This window comes from Lottia gigantea (genome assembly GCF_000327385.1).
Source record: "Lottia gigantea unplaced genomic scaffold LOTGIsca_124, whole genome shotgun sequence".
NCBI lineage: Eukaryota > Metazoa > Mollusca > Gastropoda > Lottiidae > Lottia > Lottia gigantea.
Genome location: NW_008707309.1, coordinates 33030 through 51116, shown reverse-complemented (window position 1 = coordinate 51116; position 18087 = coordinate 33030). Strand labels below are relative to the sequence as shown.

The window sequence follows — 18087 nt, the reverse complement described above, 5'->3', positions numbered from 1 at the left end:
TCTCTGTTAACACTTGTAATAGATCGATATAAATCATACATTATAATTATATACAATTAATGTTAGAAGATAAGAGACTAGGACTTCCTAGCACTAAGATCGTTTCCAGAACACGTGGCCTGGTTCCGGTATATTAAAAAATCTTACGATTAATTTTTTCGCCAATTATTCATCGCTAGATTTTTTGAGAAACGGGGGCGTGGATTATGCACACAGAAATATATTTTGGGCGTATACTGTAATAACCCTAAAATTCATTAGTATTAGTTTAACGTCCTATTGTTCTGCATATAATTTGAATAAATTCATGCAGCGACATGCAGTATGCATGGTTATTTGAAATTCGGGTAACTCCAGGTATCCCCCCCCCCTCCCCTCGGACGTAAACCTGTCTACCCTACTCTATGTCCAACTGTAGAAGTATTTTACCGTACACATAATGCTGCACAGAAGGCCTTGGTTTATTGTCCCAGACGAACAATTAGAGGTAGTGTAGATGCTTTTTCCGTGCTAGTTTCTCCCACCTGCATCACTGCCCGGGGAAACCGGGTTGCAAAAAATACAACATCAACCATATCATATATACACCATTATTTTCTCTATTTACAGTTGGATAGAGACTTGATGAAAGGTGTTGATATGGATGCGCGTGGCCTCGTTCCATGTTGATTACAGCAGGCGTCTAAATAACAACAGAAGCAGAATTCTGGCTGCGCGTGAGAGAAAATATGTCGGCTGCCACTATTTGGGAGCTATTTTTAGAAATAAAAGGAAAAAGTCGACGAAGAAAATATTTGTTGAGTAATGAATATGTGTCTAACTTGTTCAAGTTGTAAGAATAGAGGCTTACATGTTGGATTTTAACGCTTGTCATCTGGACGCCATGACGGACTAACAGCAGACATCTTGGATTTGGATCAAAGGGATTTACTGGTAGATCACTTATTGCTTGGATTCGTGATTTTATATGAACTGATTCGGATTTTTAAACCTTGGATTATATTTGTAAATGTTAGTTAGAAGCGTAAGCAGAACACATTTTGACTAAAAAAGTCATTAATTAGTTAAATAATTAGCAGATTAGTTAATTTGTATTCCATTTTTAACAAACCCTCCATTGAAGAAACTTAATCCTAAGTGTTGATTCAATAAGATACTTTGATAAACTACAACCAGCCAAGACAAACAAATCTCTGTTGGTCGAAGTAAAAGAAAGAATTACTGTGATAAAAGGTTAGAGTGAATTATCAGGGGATAAAAACACAGAAACCAAACGGAATGCTATGTAGGAAGTTGTAGGAAGTTGTAAAAAGTGTAAATCTAGCAAGGATGTAACATGTTGATATTTAGCGGGAAAATGACTACCAGACGTCGACCGTGTTATTTTAATATACTCACATAATGTACTCTATTGTTAGTGACGTCATGTAGTATTGTCCAGATATTCTGGGAATATTGTGAATGACGTCATAATAACATGTGTTGAATATTCTGATTTAATCGAAGGTGTGGTATTGATCAATCACTATGGTTACCACCCGACCTCGAGCCCATTCTACCTCTAATATTAAATTAACATTAATATCGTCCCGCCAAAATCCAGCATTGCGTAGTACGCCCGAGTTACCGTCCATGTTGGTTGGCTTGGAGACGACAGTTCCGCAGAACCTCTCACCAGACGACTTTTCGACGACACATCGCCCAACACGCGGGAAAAAGAAGCCTGTTGACACCTCACCTGCTGTAACTATGACAACTGGGAGAAGAGGATGCTGTTTTTGCTGCCGGAGATGTTGTGCCTGTGGATGTCAGATTCTGCTGGTCCTCCTTCAATTATTAATTGGGGGTGGGGTCACGGGGTTGGCATTTTATGTTGAATTTTACTACCCGGTCATTTCGTTTCGTGAGACGCCATATTGGGCGGGACTTCCGGTAAGTGCAGTGTTTTTAATTAGTTTATTGTTTATATTCATATGTCTACATTCTGTTTCCGAATAATTTGAATAGATCAGAGGCGACTACAATTGACCCCTATTCAATCTGGTCAAAATGAAATCATAGATGATTGGACAGACTAGCTTACTCAAAACAGTCAGTGATAATCACCAACAGACTTGAAGATCCTAGCTGAAATATTCCCGTATCTACAGTCTGTTACATCAGAATCCACACTTTTCGGCCTGGACCTTCTAATAGTTTTACATATTTCCTCGTACCCTATTGTCTAGCATTACCGGGTTGGACCTAAATGGTTGAATAAGAGTCAAAATTACCATACACCTTCTATCGACAATAAGACGAACAACTTTGACAAGTTTCAAAAGATTAGTTATATAATGTCTTCTCGGCTAGTTTCAAGGGCTTTATTCAAATACAATATTTTTCAAACTAAAGTACTAAAGATTATGTGGCAAACTTCTCGAGGATGATCACGTTCTTACATTCATAGAAATTAATAACCAAGCCCTCGACTTCCGGTAGTTAGTGTCCGGAACAACATCATAACCTCATTGTACTTCCGGTCCACATTAATACCTAATTAGCAATGATTGATAGATCTTATTTGTTGAGCGTGAGATATGAATCGTCGGCCTATTGGGGTACAGACTTTCATTTCCACAAACCCATTCCGGTTCCATGCCTAGACATTTATGCTCCTTTGCAGAAAACTCGGTCAGCCAAAGTAGGATCAATACAGTCCTTAGATTCACGAACTTAAAGTTAATAAGTTAATATGTTGTACAAATAATAATAGATTAAATCATATATGTCTATTGTCCAATTGAGAAGTAATAGAGTATATAGATAAAATAATAATAATAATGAAAGTGTTGTAGTAATAGTCTATAATAAAATAAGAATGATATTGAAAGTGTTGTAGTAATAGTCTATAATAAAATAAGAATGATATTGAAAGTGTTGTACTAATAGTCTATAGTAGAATAAGAATGATATTGAAAGTGTTGTAGTAATAGTCTATAATAAAATAAGAATGATATTGAAAGTATAAATAGATTATTAACTATCACCAGCTGATATCAATACCACCAGTTAGAAATGTTGAAATATTTAAATTATATCATTTACACCAAAATACAGGAAATATATCAACCAGTTTTTCTCCCGAACTCGTGTTCCAGATTAACTCACTAGGGCAGGTTGACATTATTACAGTTTTAACTATTCACATTGGTGCAATGAGGTTAAATGATTTGTAAGTAGTGGCGTAGCGAGGATTTCGGAGGTGTCCGTTTGTGGATTTTAGAGGGCACTGATCTTTTGGCCTCCTCCTATAAAATGTCCTAATGGTGACATGACCCAAAATCACTCCACCTAATCACTCCACTGATTGTAGGGACTTGAATGTATTTCCTGATGCCTAGGTGCTGACCATATCAACAATATGTGTTTCAAATATCTGGATATATGTTTGAGTTATTTAGAAGAAATCACTGGACAACAAACTGTTTATCGAGCACATTCCGTGTCTTGAGGCTGACAGCAAATGACAACAACTTACGGAAACTGAGAACAACTGACAGCAACTTGCGGTAACTGGCAACAACTGACAACAACTGACAACGACTGACAAAAACTGACGGCAGCTGACAGTAATTGACAACAACTGATGGCCGCTAGAGCAACTGACGGCAACTGACAGCAACTGACGGCAACTTACAGCAACTGGCAGAAACTGATGGCAACTGACAGAAACTGAAGGAGGTTCTGATGGATTGATCAATTCTGATTCAGCTAATCTTAGCGAACCTGCAAACCAACGCCTGTAAAATACTAATTACCACTAGACCGAAACATCTGCCTCTATCTGGTCTTGTCCAGCCGATAACTGTCAAAATATCAGAGGCTGAGATAGAGACAGATGTTTTAGACTAGGTTACCACCAGCTGCTGTCAGTTGTTCATGTTCGACTTCCCATCAATTCAATGTGACTAGTTGCCCGGAGATTAATCAGAATCTGGAATCGCTAGAAGTTGCTCAATTTTGTGATCATGTCGACACTAACAGATCTATTGTGACGCTTTTGGGCTTTTTGAAGTCGACGTGGACCCACCTTGATTAAATAATCAGATTACATTACAGTCAAGGTATAAGACGATGTGTAGATTAGTTTCATATTGTGAAGATGTCGATACACATGACATCTAGGGATAGGGGATAGCCAACATGAACGCAACGACGATTCCAAAATTATAATTGTCGCTAGTTGCTTCCAGAATCGGAATCAATTTTTGATAAGATTGTTGATCATGTCGATGGTGATAGATCTGTTGAGACACTTCGGATCGCCAGTCGACTTGAGACCATCTTAAGGTTCGCCTTCCGTTTGACCAATCGACTTTTTTATCTCAGAAACGGGAATTTTCTTTTTAGCTAAGCTAATCAGTAATAGTGTTCACAGCTCACTATTAAAATTGGAGCATTCAATTCCATGTGTATCCAGAATTACCCGCTTTAAAAATTTAAAATGACGTCTCGTCTTTTCTGGGGGCTATTTACATATATTCAAAACCCAAATCAACATCCAAAAAGAGCAACCTGTCTCTTTAATGGTCAGATATCAGTTATCAGATATAAGTAATATATATTTTCTGGTCTGAAACCGACTGAGAGATCTGTTGATGATAAATTAAAGGTGAAAGATTAAACCAGATCCAGATAAAATAATAAAAACACACGATATCTTGTTTTCATTGTAAATAAATCCCGACATAGATATCCCTAGCACCATCTGGTTAATTACTTACTGGACAGAGGCGTTTTTTAACGAGGGGGGGGGGGGGGGGGCCCTCATGTTTAAAACGAGGATGACCTGGGGGGACCCCCTGTCTTCCCTCCCAAATTAAAATTTCTTATGATTATACAGGCGAGGCCCTCTAATCTAATGATTGAAAAAAATGCGATTATTACTGCAAGGATTGGGGTTAGGGGGGAATATAACTTCATACAAACGAAAATTCCCCTCCCTACTAACTTAGCTCAGTCGAGCTCCCGTCCTTTGATTTTTAACATCAAAAAAGTCCTTTGTTGAAAGTCGTGACAAAAATGTCCTATTCAAACAGGCTAACTAAACAACTAATTACTTTTCCAGTCAGGCTGCTAAAAAATTATATCTCAGTCGAGATTGAAACAATCTCTTTGAAATATTTTAGAATATTTTGACATTTTATTATACAATCTACACCCGAATTACTTTCTGTAGTTGTCCCGTGACTTAAATATAAAATATAATACATATTGTTTGTTTTATTACTCTGAAAGAGATGTCAAAATGACACGTTGAGTTGGAGAGGACATCAGGTGTTCGAGAAGAGTAAACATGGTCCGTCTCTTTAATCATACCGTTACAGTAATAACGGTTGTGGCCCCCCGAAAAGGGACTGGCCCTGCTTTTGCCCCCACACTATATATCAATTGTGAAGGAATAGCCCCCCCCCCCCCCCTGGAAAAATTTGTGGCACCATCTCGCCCCTATCAACTTATGTTTCCTAGCAACGCCACTGGCTTCTAAAGACAAGACTTTTCCATTGGTTGTAGTCAAAGTCAGTGACATTAGGTGTCCCGGAATTGTAAAAGAGGCGTGTCATTAAAAGACGTTCTTGTATTTGAACTCAAAAACCTGAAACTAATTCTTTGAATAACTTGTAGAAATATTTACCTAGTATGAAATCAGAAGTAAGGAATTTAGAGTGAAGAATTAGAACCATGCTGAATAAATAGAGTAGAAATTCTGGCTGCCTGCCCACTGTTTGATACACGTGGTTTTTATTTTCACGGCACCACGATCATCTGACAGGCAGAAAGTGGTTCCAACTTGTAGGCGATGAAAAGAGCATTTAAGTGATGTTTTTCATTTCACGGAACATGATAAGCTTTCAACACTTACGATAATGGGTAGCATTTTACACAGGTATAACTAACACATTAAGAGAAATTCTAACAGTGTCCTTTATTTCATGGAACATGATATCGGCTTCGAGTCGATTATAACTATTTTGTGTTAAGGAACATTCGAACATTTAAAATTGTGTTCTTAATTTTATGGAACATGATATAGCTTTCGACACTTTTGATAATGAATTAGTTTTAACACAGATATAACACATTAAGAGAAATCAAATATTCAAGTTATGTTATTGCCTTCCATTAGATTATAGATTTGATTCCGATCTTAGTTTGTGGCGATTGAAGGAATATTTAAATAATACAATTATGTTCTTTAATTTTTTGCACATGATATAGCTTTCGACTCTTACGACAATTGAGCTCTAATTTTTGAAATTAAGCTCTATTAGTTGGTAAAGTAAATAATTAGATGACTATACAGATAGCTGAAATTGAGTTCTATCAGCTGGTAAAGTAGATATTTAGATGACTATACAGAGAGCTAAAATTGAGCTCTATCAGGTGATAGAGTACATATTTAGATGTCTATACAAATAGCTGAAATTGAGCTCTATCAGGTGGTAAAGTACATATTTAGATGTCTATACAGATAGCTGAAATTGAGCTCTATCAGTTGGTAAAGTAACTATTTAGATGTCTATACAGATAGCTGAAATTGAGCTCTATCAGCTGGTAAAGTAAATATTTAGATGTCTATACAGATAGCTGAAATTGAGCTCTATCATCTGGTAAAGTAAATATTTAGACGAATATACAGATAGCTGAAATTGAGCTCTATCAGCTGGTATAATAAATAATTAGATGTTATACAGATAGCTGAAATTAAGCTCTATCAGCTGGTAAAGTAAATATTTAGATGACTATACAGATAGTTGAAATTAAGCTCTATCAGTTGGTAAAGTAAATATTTAGATGACTATACAGATAGTTGAAATTAAGCTCTATCAGCTGGAAAAGTACATATTTTGATGTCTATACAGATAGCTGAAATTGAGTTCTATCAACTGGTTAAGTAAATATTTAGATGACTATACAGATAGCTGAAATTGAGCTCTATCAGCTGGTAAAGTAAATATTTAGATGACTATACAGATGGCTGAAATTGAGCTCTATCAGCTGGTAAAGTAAATATTTAGATGACTATACAGATAGCTAAATTGAGCTTCTATCAGCTGGTAAAGTAAATATTTAGATGACTATACAGATAGCTGAAATTGAGTTCTATCAACTGGTAAAGTAAATATTTAGATGTCTATACAGATAGCTGAAATTGAGCTCTATCAGCTGGTAAAGTAAATATTTAGATGACTATACAGATAGCTGAAATTGAGTTCCTTCAACTGGTAAAGTAAATATTTAGATGACTATACAGATAGCTGAAATTGAGCTCTATCAACTGGTAAAGTAAATATTTAGATGTCTATACAGATAGCTGAAATTGAGTTCTCTATACAGATAGCTGAGATTGAGCTCTATCAGCTGGTAAAGTGAATATTTAGATGACTATACAGATAGCTGAAATTGAGCTCTATCAGCTGGTATAGTAAATATTTAGATGACTATACAGATAGCCGAAATTGAGTTCTATCAACTGGTAAAGTAAATATTTAGATGACTATACAGATAGCTGAGATTGAGCTCTATCAGCTGGTAAAGTGAATATTTAGATGACTATACAGATAGCTGAAATTGAGTTCTATCAGCTGATAAACCTAATACTTAAATTACTATAAAGATAGCTTTGAAGCTTATCTTCTACCTAATGAACAAAATGTTTGGAAATTCTGAAGCTCGCTGTTCAAGTTTTATAAAGTTATATTAACGAATGAATGTGTTATAGATTATATATTTGATATAAGGAGGAGATTTTATGATATTTATAATTTAGGTAATATTTATAGTTGAGAGGGAAATTACTTTAAATCTTATTTTATTAACCATTCTGTTTTTTGTGTTATTTTGTCTATAAAACATGTAACGGTATATTTAAGATAAAGCTGTGGGTTTAGGTTTGTATTTTTGCTGGTGATAGGCAAGCATAGCCGTCATACCCCCACCCCCCAATATTATCCTGTCTCGGGCAGACAAGTGGTGTTTTCGCAAACTCCCTGGTTTTCGCGAAAATTTTGAAGAGTTGATATGTCGAGCAAACTAGAATTGAATAAAACATTATATTTTAAAAATAGTTCTAAAAGCTTTTCAGGTATCCCCTGCATCGCTGACAGATAGGCCTAGTTATAACATGATAAAAATAAAAAGTATGCCACCATACTCGTGTTTACTCTAAAAACCTAGTAATTGTCTATTTTCTACTTTCAGTTACTATTAGCCGGTTTAATAGGAGTATGTTTTTGTTGTGTGAATATTTCCATAGCAACCGAGACAGGTAGAGGCTGCTTTCTCAAGGTAGGTAGAAATAGTCCAAAGCTCGATAAGTCTCGTAAAAGATTCCATCCCCACTACCTTCAATACAAACTTTTGTGATCCCAAGGCTGGGATTCGATGCCTAGCAAATAGCTACTAGCTAGAGCAGGTTTTTCAACCTGTTTAAAACTACCCCCAAGGAGATATTTTTGAAAATTGGGGAATGAGACGATTTTTAGTATAGCATAAAATTTTTGGACAGTTATAATTTAAGTCGATCCTGAAAGAGGTAATGGATAGGAAAAGGTTGAACACCCCCGTGCTAGGGGTTGGTAGGATCAAGACGAAGATTAACAGTTTATAAGAGTAACAACAATCTAGCTCTAAGAATATTAGATTCCTCTTGTCGCCGGGATGTCTGTAGAACACACAAACTGTTTCACGTTTCAACAACTCAGAACCAAATCAAAATAGTAGCTAGATTCTTTAGAGAACATTGAATGGTTAGAGAATACAAGTAGGGAAAATGACGTTATTTTGATCACCAATTAGAGAATCAGCATGTACTACTCTCCCCTACTACTTCAAATAATTTATCGTCGATTCATACACCGGCAAGAATGCATGAAATTCTCTTCCTACATCTTATTACTTCCTATGAAAGGTTGTATAGTGTATTTCTTCGATCTTCTGTCAGAAAGTTTAGACTAAATTAACCCAAAAACATTTTTGTACTGAAAGTCAATATCTGTAGTATGCTTATCAAGATAATTTGAAGAACAGTGAGTGGTAAATCTCGCTTTTCTAATGTTCTAAAATAGAGAAAGACAAGTAGGACGTCAACCTCTGTTTTATTTCAAGTTTGTGGTGTAAAATGTACCATGTAAGACTAATGATATTCCATTCGCCCAAAAAGTGGTAAAATATAAAAGTTGGAAATAAAGGCGTCATTTAAAAAAAAATGAAATGGAGTTTTTCGTTCTACTTTTCTGAACCATGTTGGCTAATGAAGACGGGCAACGCCATGCAGGGTGCAATGAGGGAAATTTTGTATTTTATATTAGCAATCTATTGTATATTGCAGGCAATGTGTTTTATATTTTCCATCATCGCCATATTCGTCAACCTGATAGCCTGTGTATTTCCCGGTATACACCTGGGTAGAATTTACACCTACAGTAGGTGTCGGTATAATGTCTCCAGGTGTGAATGTTTTAACACTGACTATAGAGTCTTCCTCTACTCCTACATAGAGACTTGTGAATTCGTCCACTGGGAAATTAAGCTGTATCTGTTTGTTATAGGAGGACTGTGTTTATTAGGAAGTATCGTGTCCCTGTGGTTTGTTATTTTATTATGGAGAGAACGGTATGGCGGATTTTACTCTGGGACCGACACGCCTGTTTTAAGACGGAGAAATATCAAGCATTTTGATGTGGCCAAACTTCCACCAGAGGCATAACGTTCCAGTTTTGTTTGTTGGAAATGACAAGACTAAACCTATAGGAAGCAGGAAGCGTTAACGTGTTTAAGGATATTTGGGCAGACTGAGAGTGAGGAGGGCGTTTCACACTGTACCATCACCATCGTTACCAATGCCTTCACACATTGATGCCTCATTAATTACATAACCCAAACTGTGCCTATTTCAACAATATATGTCTCACAAACACCCTACTCCGTTAACCGTGCCTCTTTGACCATTATTATTCATTGTTTAACTATGCCTTACTAAACTATATGTCTCACAAGCTCTTTATTCCATGAAATATGCCTCTCTGGCTACCCCCTACACACTAGCTATACCTCTACCATACCTCGTTAACAAGGCAATCCAAAAGTAAACCCCAATGCATATATTACAATGTATTACAATTACTAAGTGGCGTTATATCTCAGGTAGCCATTATCAATCACATTACTTCACTTATATATACTATAACTTGCTATATAGTATGGTATGGTATGGTATAAAAGTGATTGCATAATATTCCCTGTATTTACCATGTTCATCATAGGAGCTGAAGAGAAGGACGTAAAACTCCATTCATTTCATTTCATTTATTATTTTTAGTATGTTAAATGCACCGAAATTAATTGTCTATTCAAACTAATCAATTTGCAAATTTTTACAATATTAATAGGAAGAGTTTGTACGAGCTTTATAAAACAGAAATTATGACTTAGTCCTGTCTATAAATCCCCAATAAGATTAGCTTTTATTTTTTAATACAGTCACTTCAGTTAGGGTCTAACGACATCTTTCTTGAACGTTCGTCAAATTAACCTTTTGACCAAACCTGATAAACACCGCGTCACAAAATGCCAGCTCTGCAGAGGATAAGAATTTGATTGGTTAAAGCAAATATCAGACGAGTTAGATCAAAAGCTTAATGACGAACGTTCAAGAGATTGTCGTTAGGCCCTAACTGAAGTGGCTATATTTAAAATAAAAGTTAATAAAAAACGGACTGAAAGTTTGATCTAATTATAATGAGACTGATCAGTAATATATCTATTTATGTTAATACGTTGTATTGTAAAATGAATTTTGGTTTTAACATGAAGGATAACGAAGGAAGTAATAGCCTGTTTAAAGTTTCATATCTCTTTCAGATAATCTTATTTTTTGGTATCTTTATAAAAATATATTATTAAAGGAAATCGTAGCTTTGTATTTATTTAACCGGAAGTTGATTGCTTGCTGAAATGTTTTTTTTATATATATTTGTCTAATCTGTATTATGAAATTAATGGCACAATTTTTATATTTCAATAAAGTTTATTTTCTATTAACTTATTCTTTGTTAAGACAGGAAATTTGTAAAAAAAAAAAGGGACGAAACTCCTACTCTGACCAGCTTGACTTACTTGAGACAAGTTAAAAAGGCAATAATACATATCAGTATGTATCTGCCAGAAACCGGTACGCAAATCAAGTAATGTATCATATTTAGGAAATTCAAATAAATTGACTATGTATAGCTAGTATATTAAAGAAATAACTAAAATGTGGAATTACTATGATTGGATATTGTTAATCCACGCAAAAGCGGATATTTTCCCTAGTATTTTCAGTGATATTATAGAGAGAGTTTAACGGAAAATAAAGAAAAGCGCCACTATTTTGCCTGTTGGAATAAAGACTCAAAGTTTTCACTGATTGGGAGAGAAATTTCCCTCTACATGGCATTGTCTTCTGATCATTGGCTTATCACAAAAGACGTAAAACTCCAATCAAAGTTACAGAAAGAAAAAGACAAAAAGATCCCAAATTTGCTCCAATTTGGAGAAATATGTCTCTTTCACCTGTAACATCGCATGGCATACCCTTTGTCCATTGGCTCAAACCACAAAGTGATGTTAAACTCTATTTCAAGTTTCCAGAAAAAAGACAAGAAGATTATAGAAGTATAAAAGATTTTATCTCTAATTAGAAACAGACAAAGTTGAATAAAGAATAACATCTATACAATTATAGTAACATTAACAATTACAAAATATTAACAAATACAAAATATTAACAAATACAAAATATTAACAAATTACAACTAACTTTATATTTCACTATATGAAAGGTGGATAGTAACTTCAATTTTTTCTTTGAATCAACTACATTTGAAGATTAAAAATTTCTTTTCTATTTTTTCCTGATATATTTCGATTCTATTGTAAAAAATTTCTATTTTAACATGAATTAAAAATACAAAAAGAATAGGTCAAAATTTAAATCTAAGTGAACAAAAATGGTAATTTTCAATGGTTTTGGTATGATGATAATTATTGGTCCAAATGAAACGGGAAAAACTCACATGAACATATAAATTGAAATAAAAGTTTTAGATAGGTGATAGGTAGATGACATCTTGAAAGATTTATTAAGTAGAAAGGGTCTAGGGTTAGATCTAAGCAGTAAAGGTATTTAGACCCACTGGCAGCTAAACAACATCTATTAAGTAGGATTAGGTCTAGGGTTAGATCTAAGCAGTAAAGGTATTTAGACCCACTGGCAGCTAAACAACATCTATTAAGTAGGATTAGGTCTAGGGTTAGATCTAAGCAGTAAAGGTATTTAGACCCACTGGCAGCTAAACAACATCTATTAAGTAGGATTAGGTCTAGGGTTAGATCTAAGCAGTAAAGGTATTTAGACCCACTGGAAGCCAACCAACATCTATTAAGTAGAATGGTAAAAAGGCTTAGACCTCAGTAGTATAGAAATAAAACAATGACCCATAGCCTTAAAGTGGTTGTAAACAACTTATATATCCATAAATTGACATTAAAAACTGACCTTAACCCTTCATTTAGTATGAAAACCAATTTCTAACCTTTAAGTATATTGACAAATAATAGAGGAAGTTTGAAACTGAATTACATTCTGTTAATTCTATAGAAAAAAAACCTTTAAAGGGACAGATGCGCCTCTTTTTTGACCAATCATACTTTAGTCTCAGAAACAGGAATTTTTTTACTAAGCCAATCAGTAATAGTTTTCACAGCTCAGCGTCCAAATTTGAGCCTTTAAATCCATGTGTGTCAGTGTTTGAATGTTAAAATGAAGACTCGTCAATTTAAGATACTCTGTGATATATAGAAGAGACATATAAGCTTTAAGAAATAATGAGTAAAAATTCCTAGTTTGAAGTATTTTATAAGGAATTATGCGATTTTCATACATTTCTAGTACTTCTGAAGACTATTTACATATATTCAAGACTAAAATCAATCCCCCAAAATGGCGCATCTGTCACTTTAAGTCTATACTTGACTGAGATCCATTTACAATTGGTATAAAAAGAAATATATATATATATAATAATATTTGGTTAAATAAAAAGAAATATATTACATCTATATATAAATAATATCAGAAACTTGGACAGCTATAGATCATAATACAACAACTTAATGCCTGCGGTGGAAGTTTTTCAATATCATGAATAAACAATTTAAATCAACTGATTTTATCAATTTTGATTTTGGAGAAATAGTCAGTCTTTGATTTTGAAGGAATAGTGAGTATTGATGGATGTTTAGCACACTTTTAGCCAATGAAACTAGGGGGACTTTTTTTACCTAATTTGAATAACATATACTCATGTTGAAAAGATATATTTAAAAGAGTTCTACCTCTTAGAACAGAAATATAATTGAAAATCATTGATTTACCTGATTAAACAGAGATTCTGTTTAATTATTACACCAAGTAAGTCCACTGATAAACAAAGACTCTTTTCAACTAAGTTTGAATTAAAATTTTAAGTGAAATCTAAGAAGTAGAATTCCTTTAATGTTATAATTATTTATATCACAAGACTGTCCAAATTTTATTATCTCTGGGTTATAATTAATCTAATTAAAATATAAACAACAATTATAATATAATTCATAACAATTTTGATTTTTCAATGGGCAAAAAAAAACAAAAAAGGAACAGAAAACAATCAGATCAGATCTTGATATTAATTAAATATAGTTTGGTTGGATTTCTAGACTTCTAAAACCAAGATAGTGTTTTTTTACGATTTACAATTATATGAAGCCAAATTTGTTGATTGATGTAATTTTTCACCATACCAGCTAATACAGCATGATTTTTTACATCAGTTTTTAGAAATTAATTAATTAATTAAACCAATTAACATTTACTGAAGAAATACAAATCATGAAATTTTAATCAAATCATAATAATTCTTTCTAAAAACACCAACAGAATAACAGAATGTTTGATATTAATAATCAAACTAAAGATGGGAATAGATAAAACACGATGTCTAGTGTGGGATTATTGATACAGTAGAATATAGAAGCTAGTCATGTTCGTATATCACACTGGCCTATATCACATCTTTCTTGTTTCTTCTATTTCTACAGTATCATAATACATCAACAGACACCTTACCTGGTCTATTCCCAACTCATAATCCAGTGATCACATTAAAGATGGGTTCCCTTGTTTTCATTTATGAAAATGAAAATGCTAATACTTATATGAATAGAAAGTAGAGGTGTTCCAATGACTTGGAAAAATACCAGTTTGTCTCACATGTCCACAATTAATTCATAATTAGCTAAATTAGAAGATAATTACCAGACATGGACATAAAAAACATTAAACATTAAAACTCTTAAATATATGCAATAAGAACATAATGATATGATTAAGAATACATGATAATTAACTAGAAACACCAATTAATCAAAAAGTTTGCTGAATTTGACACTAAAAATAAGGAAACCCATCTTTAATGAAATTAATTTGAAACTAAACACTATATAAATTATGACAGTGGTATTTAGAATATGATATGTTGATGATAGAACACAAGTCAGTTATAGCACCATATACAATGATTAAACAGGGGTAGTGTAAGGGTAAGTATTGGGGGTGGGGGGTATATATTGAGGGTGAGGGAGAGGGGCATGTATTGAAGGAGGAAGGAAATTGGTCTAAATCTAATTACAATGCCAATGTCGATGTTACGTTTCATATATTCTTCTAAATAATATTATCTACAAAAAGCAAAAATCTGAAAAATTTGGGAAAATAAATGATGGAAAAAATTTTGATTTGAACAATGACTAAAACTAGAGCAATTACTCTTTTTATTGCAAATTCTCTTCCACTTTTCAAATGCAAATTGTAGTTGCAGATATCAAAATATAGATGTGATATTTATCAAAGGCAGTGATCTGTTTCCTAGGGTCATTTCAGAGGATATATTTATTTTTTTATACCTGACTCAACAAGACAGGATAGAGAGTGACCGTCACCTATTTGACATCCCTTGACCTTGACCTTGACTGTCATCTTGAATGTCAAGAAATATGGTCTTTTATTAGTCAGTCAGAGCTTCAAATACTATACTCAATCAACAAATCATCCAGATCTGACTGGTAAATATGGCCAACTACCCTTGGGAAGGTTAACATATCTAACTCTGTTGTCAGACATGACTGGTAAATACAGCTGAATCGAAAGTCTAGAACTCTAGTCAGACATGACTGGTAAATACAACCAAATCAACAGTCTAGAGCTCTAGTCAGACATGACTGGTTAATACAGCTGAATCGAAAGTCTAGAACTCTAATCAGACATGACTGGTGAACATAATCAACAGTTTAGAGCTCTAGTCCGACATGACTGGTAAATACAGCTGAATCAACATCCCTGGTCTAGACACTTTGATTAATAGGAAAAGCAGGTGGTTGTAGAATACCCATTCTCTGTTTCTGTTTTCGCTGTTCTGTCATCTGTAAATATAAATATATCATTCAGTTTTTAACTTTACTCTGCATACAACAAACTATCATTATAAACTGTTAAACTTTACCCTGCATACAACAAACTATCATTTTAAACTGTTAAACTTTACCCTGCATACAACAAACTATTATTATAAACTGTTAAACTTTAACCTGCATACAACAAACTATTATTATAAACTGTTAAACTTTACCCTGCATACAACAAACTATCATTATAAACTGTTAAACTTTAACCTGCATACAACAAACTATTATTATAAACTGTTAAACTTTACCCTGCATACAACAAACTATTATTATAAACTGTTAAACTTTACCCTGCATACAACAAACTATTATTATAAACTGTTAAACTTTACCCTGCATACAACAAACTATCATTATAAACTGTTAAGCTTTACCCTGCATACAACAAACTATTATTATAAACTGTTAAACTTTAACCTGCATACAACAAACTATTATTATAAACTGTTAAACTTTATCCTGCATACAACAAACTATCATTATAAACTGTTAAACTTTACCCTGCATACAACAAACTATTATTATAAACTGTTAAACTTTACCCTGCATACAACAAACTATCATTATAAACTGTTAAACTTTACCCTGCATACAACAAACTATCATTATAAACTGTTAAACTTTACCCTGCATACAACAAACTATCATTATAAACTGTTAAACTTTACCCTGCATACAACAAACTATTATTATAAACTGTTAAACTTTACCCTGCATACAACAAACTATTATTATAAACTGTTAAACTTTACCCTGCATACAACAAACTATTATTATAAACTGTTAAACTTTACCCTGCATACAACAAACTATTATTATAAACTGTTAAACTTTACCCTGCATACAACAAACTATTATTATAAACTGTTAAACTTTACCCTGCATACAACAAACTATTATTATAAACTGTTAAACTTTACCCTGCATACAACAAACTATTATTATAAACTGTTAAACTTTCCCTGCATACAACAAACTATCATTATAAACTGTTAAACTTTACCCTGCATACAACAAACTATTATTATAAACTGTTAAACTTTAACCTGCATACAACAAACTATTATTATAAACTGTTAAACTTTACCCTGCATACAACAAACTATTATTATAAACTGTTAAACTTTAACCTGCATACAACAAACTATTATTATAAACTGTTAAACTTTACCCTGCATACAACAAACTATTATTATAAACTGTTAAACTTTACCCTGCATACAACAAACTATCATTATAAACTGTTAAACTTTACTCTGCATACAACAAACTATTATTATAAACTGTTAAACTTTACCCTGCATACAACAAACTATCATTATAAACTGTTAAACTTTAACCTGCATACAACAAACTATCATTTTAAACTGTTAAACTTTACCCTGCATACAACAAACTATTATTATAAACTGTTAAACTTTAACCTGCATACAACAAACTATTATTATAAACTGTTAAACTTTAACCTGCATACAACAAACTATCATTATAAACTGTTAAACTTTACCCTGCATACAACAAACTATTATTATAAACTGTTAAACTTTAACCTGCATACAACAAACTATTATTATAAACTGTTAAACTTTACCCTGCATACAACAAACTATTATTATAAACTGTTAAACTTTACCCTGCATACAACAAACTATTATTATAAACTGTTAAGCTTTACCCTGCATACAACAAACTATCATTATAAACTGTTAAACTTTTCAAAAGGTTCTAGTTTAGCATCAGATATCGCTGAATTCTCACAAATTTTCTTAGAAATAAAAATAAAACAAAACAGATCATGAATAATCCTTAAATCATAATGTTTAACAAAGTTTAACTATAGGCTACTACACTTTCAACTGGAATAAATCTTTTCAGGAACGACAGAAAAACAAAGCATGCTACGCAAGGTAATATGTGCCAACAAATAACAGCAACAGCAAAATACAGCAACATTTTAATGTGGGTGTATAATAACTGAAAAGTAGCAAATTATAAAATATCTGAAAGTACAAAATAAGATAATTAATTCCTACCTGTTCTTTAAGATCTAATAACTGAGAAGACAGAAGTTTCACCAATTTATTGGTGCCGTCAAGTTGAGCCTGGAGATTCCTCAGTTCATTTGTCTCCCCATCACTCTCTTCAGCCTTCAGAGACATGGCACACATCCTCGGAAACCATTCCAACTTCTTCTCCTGTTAATATCAAAGAATGAGAATATATTAGAATTAGATAACATGGTAGTGACTAGTGGTATATATAAACTTCTAGATAAAGATACAAGTGGTTGGTAAAATATATAACTTTGACGAAGTCTTATCAAGATCAATTGGAAATCTGTGTTAATTTTCAAAATTGATATAAACTGCCAGAAACATCTACTTTTCAGAAGGGAGAGAGAAATGAAGGGAGGGTCGAGAAAAGGGGGGAAAGGTAGAAAGGAAGGGTAGGGAGGTAAGGGAGAGAGGGAGTAGAGGTGGAAGGGGCACTGTGAAGGGT

General features: G+C 33.3%; 2 protein-coding genes across 2 annotated transcripts; both read left to right on the top strand.

The window, feature by feature from the left end:
* Nucleotides 1–1527: 1527 nt before the first annotated feature.
* On the top strand, nt 1528–9751 carry LOTGIDRAFT_171966 (hypothetical protein; the record flags this gene model as incomplete). The annotated part of the gene is made up of 4 exons (XM_009048541.1): nt 1528–1932; nt 8245–8331; nt 9374–9467; nt 9594–9751. The coding sequence occupies 4 exons, from the start codon at nt 1528–1530 to the stop codon at nt 9749–9751; spliced, it is 744 nt and encodes a 247-aa protein (XP_009046789.1).
* A 6464-nt stretch (nt 9752–16215) lies between these two features.
* Nucleotides 16216–16584, top strand: LOTGIDRAFT_138286 (hypothetical protein; the record flags this gene model as incomplete). The annotated part of the gene is made up of 1 exon (XM_009048540.1): nt 16216–16584. A coding segment is annotated over one exon (369 nt), but the record flags the coding sequence as incomplete, so codon positions are not given.
* Nucleotides 16585–18087: the final 1503 nt, after the last annotated feature.